General features: G+C 30.4%; 1 protein-coding gene across 1 annotated transcript; it reads right to left on the reverse strand.

Annotated features, from left to right (window-relative positions):
• Nucleotides 1–2,041: 2,041 nt before the first annotated feature.
• LOC111378828 (serine carboxypeptidase-like 18) lies at nt 2,042–7,587 on the reverse strand. Its single transcript, XM_023002101.1, has 12 exons — nt 7,477–7,587; nt 5,284–5,360; nt 5,089–5,211; nt 4,811–4,916; nt 4,680–4,717; nt 4,491–4,592; nt 4,320–4,406; nt 4,066–4,224; nt 3,789–3,860; nt 3,409–3,527; nt 3,113–3,226; nt 2,042–2,937 (listed from the first exon to the last, which is right to left on the reverse strand). The coding sequence occupies exons 1-12, from the start codon at nt 7,565–7,567 to the stop codon at nt 2,904–2,906; spliced, it is 1,122 nt and encodes a 373-aa protein (XP_022857869.1). The 5' UTR covers nt 7,568–7,587; the 3' UTR covers nt 2,042–2,903.
• Nucleotides 7,588–7,808: the final 221 nt, after the last annotated feature.

A 7,808-nucleotide genomic window follows, 5' to 3' on the forward strand; every position in this document is an offset into this window, starting at 1 on the left:
CAAGCACTCAAATTTAACATGACCATACACTAGCACTCATGACACCTTACAGACCATTTCTAGCATATATACCGTCACTTTTTTCCTTTTGTTGTTCCTAGAAATGCTATACTTTAAACTTTGTTCTTAAGGAATTCCTTAAATTTTCTAGCAAGGTGGGCAAGTTCATCATCCTTAAATTTGTATCATTAGTGATGTCACAATCAGCTTTCTTAATAGTTTAAGGGCTAAAGGATTATTATTTTTAGGCCTCAGTAGGCTAAGTTCATATTTTTGGAGATATCCTACAAGCTCTTCAATCTTAATTGCACCTAGGTTCTTGATTTCATCAATAACTTTTGGTCTAAATCTCTTAGGTAGGGATTTTATTATCTTTTTGACAATCTCAACCACGAGAATTCACTCACCTAAGTTAAGACTATATAGTTGATTTTATCATTCAATTTAACATAAAAATCATCAAAAGACTAATCACCTTTTATCTTAATTTCCTCAAATTTAGCAGTATCTGCAACTTAAAGTTTTAAACATTTTTGGTTCCCTCATATGTGGTTTCTAATATGTCCCCGGCTTCTTTTGCATTCTCACACATGGACACTCTTAAACTCTTAGGCGAAATAGTCACAACGATGGCATGTATCCCTCTACTATTCCAATTGGACTCATCTAAATCATTTCTTAGACCAAGAGAAACCTCGATAGAGGTAACTATACCTCAACAGATGTAGAATGGACAGTTCAACCTTTTTGTATACCTAACCCCATTCAACCGTAGACTTAAGAAAGTCTTTCATTCTAACCTTCTATTAGGCATAATCACCACCAACAAAATAAGGAGGAATGGAAAGTGATTGACTCATCTAGACAAATATAGGGGTCAAGAATCGAATTTATGCTCTCATACCGCTTGTTAGATGAACATTTAGACCTAAATGTGTGGAATAATCAATAACAAGTAACAACTCACTTAATAATTGTTTCTAGATGGAATAAGTTTAAAATCAATTTAAACCAAAAATTAAGTAACCAAAAATGTATAGATCAAAAGTATAAAAAGTACATTATACCAGATATGATTATGGCGGAAAATCCCTTGAATTATTCTTGATGGAAATCAAAAACCTCAGGACAAACTTGCCAATAAAATCCAATAGAAAATTTAACTTAGAATTAGTCCAAATATCACTAACTTTAGCAGACTTTGGTCACCTAACTTGTAAATCACCAAGGAACTCCTTTGATTTTTAGACTCACACTTCTAAGTAGCTCTGGGCTATTTTTCTCTTCAGTGGATCACGAATAATGAACTCGTTTTGGAGCATTGGAACTCTAAATACCTTTTCTCCGCACTTTAGAACTTCGATGGCTTATAGGTGAGGTAAATTTTATTTGGTGTTTGATCAAATGATCTATTTATGTTTTGATCTGTGACTAAAGCAAGAGATTTATGAATGTATGGACTTAAACTTCAATGTATATTCTCGACTTAAAATGAGGCTCAACCATTGTAACAAGGTTTGGGATAAATTAATGAAAAATAAACCAGGCGGTTGAATACAGAGATCTTTGAAATTGCTATTGACGTTCAAGAATGTGATATCTATAATGAATATAATGATTCAACACACTTTAGGATGTTCCATGTCTTGTAAATTTATAATAGGTAGTATTTGGGCTGAATAGGATTGAAAAATATAGTCAAAATCAAAATACTTTGCGCCTTGCGAGCGGTTGACATGCTGCTCAAGCACCAAGGTCTCGGAGGTTGAACGTCGATGCTCCTGTTCTGAGTGCTCAAGCACGAACTAGGAGCACAGCAAGCGATCGGGGTCCCAATCATGATCTACTTTTTGAAGTCTATTTCTTGAACTTCTTCTTGAATTTTTCAGACTTCTTTTAGGACTCTACGAACCCTAAACTATTTAAACTATAATTACAACTCAATAACTCATATTTTAACTTTAATTACAACTCAATAAACCCATGATTTTGAATATGAAAATTGTGAATTACAAATCTAGAAAGTGCTAATTAGCTAATTACAAACTTGACCTAACAGTTATGATGTGGTAAAGTCCTTAGAAAGCCGAGTTTCAATGAAACATGGGTTGACCTTGTTGGCCGACAAACTTAAATAAACAAAGGTCATACAATTAGAGTAGAATTCAACGCTTGAAACTCAACCTAGGCAAATGGATACATCAAGGGTATCCAGATCTTGATCTACTTTTTGAAGTCCGTTTCTTGATCATCTTCTTGAATTTGTCAGACTTCTTTTAGGACTCTACCAACCCCAAGCTGTTTTGACTATAATTACAACTCAATAACTCATATTTTAAATTTAATTACAACTCAATAAACCCATTATTTTGAATGTGGAAATTGTCAATTACAAATCTACAAATTGCTAATTTGCTAATTACAAACTTGACCTAACGGTTATGATGTGGCAACGTCCTTAGAAAGCCAAGTTTCTATGAAACATAGGTTGACCCTGTTGGCCAACAAACGTGAATAATTACAAAGGTCATACAATTCGAGTAGAACACAACTATTGAAACTCAACCTTGGCAAATGGATGTACGACGAAATGCAACAAATTCATAACATTAAAATAAAATTCAAAATATTATTACTTAGAAATTACTATAAATCTAAGTGAAATAAAATGCCGCATGGTACCTAAGATTGTAGTCTTCCAAAGATAAAAGTAAACGAATCTAAGTTACTTATACATTTGCTTCTAAAAACGACAAGTTTCATTAGCTGAACTTAAAAATCCACTACATTTATTAAGTTTAGACGGTAAAAAGGTGTAACAAATGAACATTAAAACATGCGTGTCCCTCCATACCTATAAAGGATGTATTGAGAGCCACTGGTGTAACATCACAAGACATTCTTTAGGGTTGTACTCTGGTGCGGTATGACCAGCACCTGCAAAATAAAATTGCCCTTTCATTTTATGTTTTTCTACAAATCTTTGTGAGAATGAGCATAGTCAACTTTTCTTGCCTTCACTGTTGCAAATGTGAGATTGAATTCATTCTTCCTATACTTCATTGTGTATCTACAAGGTAAAAAGTTACTTAAACAAGAATTGGAAACCAACCCTGCGACTTGGCTATTAACATGCCAAGGTCTCCAGTTGTCGACAAGAGTCAGATTGAGATTGGTAATCCATTTTAAAGGACCCATGTAAGGTGCAACCATGTCATGATCACCGCTGAAAAGAAAAGAAGCATAATAGGAAAAACATATAAATTTTTATATTTGTATAGTCAAGTTATCCATTAAATGATCTACCATGAAATATAAACCTGCAAATATATTTTAGTTGATTGATAAGATTAGACTTAACAAATTAAGTCACAAGTTCAATTTAATCAAGAAACTTATATGACTTACTTATATATTAAAACATTGTATCCTTCCTTGCTTAAAATGTTATGATAATGAAGAACACTTTCTTGATTTGCTTTATAAGATAAGGTTTGGTTGCATCTCGTCCAGTCTCCTATTGTCTCCTGGTGATCAAATTAAGTGATTGCCTTAAATTTTTTTATAAAATATACTATTTTATTTTTTTGATAGCAAGAACATGGTAAAGCATACCAATCTTTAATATTTTCTATTTTACGCACCTTTCTAATATGAAGAGCTTCTTGGACAGTTTGATTATTTTCCCAAACATAAGATGTTGCATAATATTCTATTTTCTTTTTGCTGATATCTAGCACGTACATTGTATAGCATACCGTATCGTTGATATTTACTATTTAACGTACCTTTCTGACATGAAGAGCTTCTTGGACAGTTGGATCATTTGCCCAAACATAAGATGTTGCATAATTTTGAGTCTGCAAAAAAGAAACCTGTTCTTGAAATATAAAAACAAGTAAATGTTGCTATAAGCTTGTTTCCTACCCAACGTAGTTGTCAAAAAGTTTTTTCTTTAGTGGCAGAGTGTTGACTTACTTTTTAGAATAATAAATTTTAGCCAACTTACATCATATATATATATATATGGAGAGAGAGAGAGAGAGAGAGGATTAATTCAGTTACACGACACCACGTTCGATCTTGTTCTGATGCTGGGAGGACGAGGTGGTCAACAAAATATTCTTCCCGAAATCTTTGATGCCATCCAAAATCATCTGGTTTTGGTGCTATGAATTTACATTTTGGTTCCAATATCTGAGCATGATTTATTTGGTTTACACACTGCAATATTTGATCAGAGAGTGAAACTTTTAGGGTTAGGACCATATATAATTAATTTTAAAGGAAACCAAAAATAAAATAAGATAACATGTTACCTCTTGGATAGGTTGAAGGGCTAAAAGACATTGCACATTGTTTGGATCAGGATTGTCATATTTTCCATCACAGTTGACTTTTGCTAACTGAAGTTTCGCCAAGTAATTACTCAAGAATAATATGCAAAATGCTATATTTAAACATCAAAATAGTTGAATAAAAAAGATTACCTCAAAATATTCGTCGGATATAAGTGCCATGCGGTGAGCATATGGAATTCGTTCATTATAATCAATGTTTGGATCCGTTAGTCCATTGCCAATGATGTACCCCTGTTTTGATTTCAAAATTACTCCACCGTTAACACAAAAAATGTCGTAGTTTGAAAAATAAATAAGTTCATCTACGCTAAACAATACTTGGAGGGACATTTGTGGCTGCAATCCTGCTTTGTTACCTGCATTACAATCAAGAGTAATAACGTAATCAAGCTTGTTTGGACGACAAGAAGAAATTGTATAAAATATTTTCAGCTTTTTTTCTTAAATACTATCTAGTAATATTTCCATGGCAACCATGGGAACAAGTTTGCCTCCATAGGATTCACCCACAACATATAGACGATTTTTTATAAACGTGGGGTGACTCAATAACCACTGTATTATTTCCAATATATTGTTAGTTCAAAACCAACCAAAAAAATGGGGGCTGAGTGCATATATGGTTAGGAACATGTGAGGACTAATAAGTTCAACATCAAACTTCATTTCTATTTCCTTCAATTTCAACTTGGGAATACTACATGCATGATAAATAATGTCGACCAACCTTCCTAAGAAATGTATAACTATCTTTTGCTGATTTTGTGTCTGAGGAAGAGTAACCTCTTGATGTGTTCGAATACGAAAATCCAGTACCGACAGGAAAATCAATGAATATAATATTGGCAACCTGAAAATCGAATAATTATATTATAAACGTAGAGAGCTTTTGAATCATATATGAAGTGAGAGGTATTTTTACCTTGGTCCATGAATGTGGATTTAGGAGAATAGATGGTAAGCTTCCATCAAAATTCACAACATCAAAAGGTAATGGACCTGAACACAAGCATAATGGTGTGAGAATAATAAAAGTTGTATTATAAATTATAAATCAAAAGAATAATATTCTGGCTTTTAGGATTTCGATCCAAAAAATTCCGTTAGCATTTGGCTTTTCAGTCTGTAAGTTCTTCAGCACTCGTTTCATTGTTTCAAGAAAAAAAATTTAAAAAATTCAATTTTATTGTTTATAATATTTATTTTTTTAATCTTATTCCCAAAATTTTTAGTTCTTCTGCCAATTGTTTTTGAATTTTGTACTTTTTAGAATTCGAATTAGTAACTTAACATTTGCTTTTAGTTCCACTAATTTGTATTTTTTGAGTATTTGTTATAATTGTTTAAATGGACATATCAGAAGTTGGTACTTATATATCAATCACAACTTTTGGACTACAAGGAAACTATATGGAAATTAATGTTGTCATTTTCAAGAAGAGTAATTAGCACAAAATGTCTTTTCTTTTCAATGTTATTGTGCAAAACATTCTTACTTTTCATTTTTTGACATTTTCACTCTTACTTTCACCTTTTATTACGAAAATCATTCTTTTCATCAAATTTCACATGTAAAATAACAAATATACCCCTTATTTAAATAAAACAATAAAAAAGAAACAAAAGTCAAAGAATAAATTGCAATCATTCTCCCAAACTTTTTTAAAATGTGTAAATGAATCAAAATAAATTATTAAAATGGTAATTAGCATTAAATGTCTCTACATTTTAATATTACTGTGTAAAACGTCTTTACATTTCATTTTTTTGCATTTCCACCCTTACTTTCACCTTTTATTGCGAAATCAATTTTTTAATCAAATTTCTCATCTAGAATGACAAATATATCTCTTATTTAAATAAAACAATATAAAAGAAAAGAAAAGAAAAGTCAAAGAATAAATTGCAATCATACTCCCAAACTTTTTTAAAAAGTGTAATAAGTCCAAATAAAATACTAAAAGGATAATTAGCATTAAACGTCTCTACTTTTTAATATTATTGTGTAAAACTCCTTATCTTTCATTTTTTTGACATTTTTAACCTTACTTTCATCTTTTATTGCGAAAATCGTTCTTTTAATCAATTTTCTCATGTAGAATGACAAATATATCTCTTATTTAAATAAAACAATATAAAAGAAAAGAAAAATCAAAAAATAAATTACAATCATATTCCCAAACTTTTTTAAAAAGTGTAAATGAGTCCAAATAAATTATTCAAAGGGTAATTAGTATTAAACGTCTCTATCTTTTAATATTATTGTGCAAAACGTTCTTACATTTCATTTTTGGCACTTTCACCCTTACCTTCACATTTTATTGCGAAAATCATTCTCTTCATCAAATTTTCTCATGTAAAATGACAAATATACCTCTTATTTAAATAAAACAATAAAAAAGAAAAGAAAAGTCAAAGAATAAATTCTAATCATACTCCCAATTTTTTTTTTTTAAAAGTGTAAATAAGTTCAAATAAGTTATTAAAATGTAATTAGTATTAAACGTCTCTACCTTTTAATATTACTGTGTAAAACGTCATTATCTTTATTTTTTGACATTTTCACACTTATTTCATATTTGCAAAGATCGTCATATTCATTCATTTTCTCAATTAAAAGTTGTAAAATAAAAATATACAGTCCTCTTTAAATAAACAAAAATAAAGAACAAATTACAACAATACTCTCAAAATTTTCAAAAAAGTACAAATAAATTCAAAGTTATTTTTTTTTAATCTAAACATAAAGCAAATCATTGGTGGGAATTGAATTAATGTTTAATTTTCGCTGTATATGATTAAATAAATTCCATTTTCTCAATTAAAAGTTGTAAAATAAAAATATACAGTCCTCTTTAAATAAACAAAAATAAAGAACAAATTACAACAATACTCTCAAAATTTTCAAAAAAGTACAAATAAATTCAAAGTTTTTTTTTTTTAATCTAAACATAAAGCAAATCATTGGTGGGAATTGAATTAATGTTTAATTTTCGCTGTATATGATTAAATAAATTTCCAGCAAACTGAGCCTAGAAAAAGAAAATAAACACTTAATTTAGTCTATATAGATACACATAAAACATATATACACATATTTATATAGAGTCATTACCAATTTCATAGGCGAGGGATGATAAGCCAGAGCAACTGTTGGAAAAATAATTAGTTGCAGCAGTGATCAGAACAATATAATGCAGAAACATAAAACTTATCGATCGAGTCTCGTGACAGCACGATGTCCTAAAGTGAAATTGTCCGTCAATAATTGCTGTGACCTCCGTGGACAATCACTCACAGGATACAATGATCGTAAACCACTTATGCAGCAATCACGAATGGTTTTTCTAGAACTTTCAATTGTACTCCAGAATAGGTATAAAAACCCGAATATAAGAAATTCACAATATGAAAAGAGTGATTGATTCTATTTTCTTTTTGTGTGTC

The sequence above is a fragment of the Olea europaea genome, unplaced genomic scaffold (genome assembly GCF_002742605.1).
Source record: "Olea europaea var. sylvestris unplaced genomic scaffold, O_europaea_v1 scaffold1878, whole genome shotgun sequence".
Classification (NCBI taxonomy): domain Eukaryota; kingdom Viridiplantae; phylum Streptophyta; class Magnoliopsida; order Lamiales; family Oleaceae; genus Olea; species Olea europaea.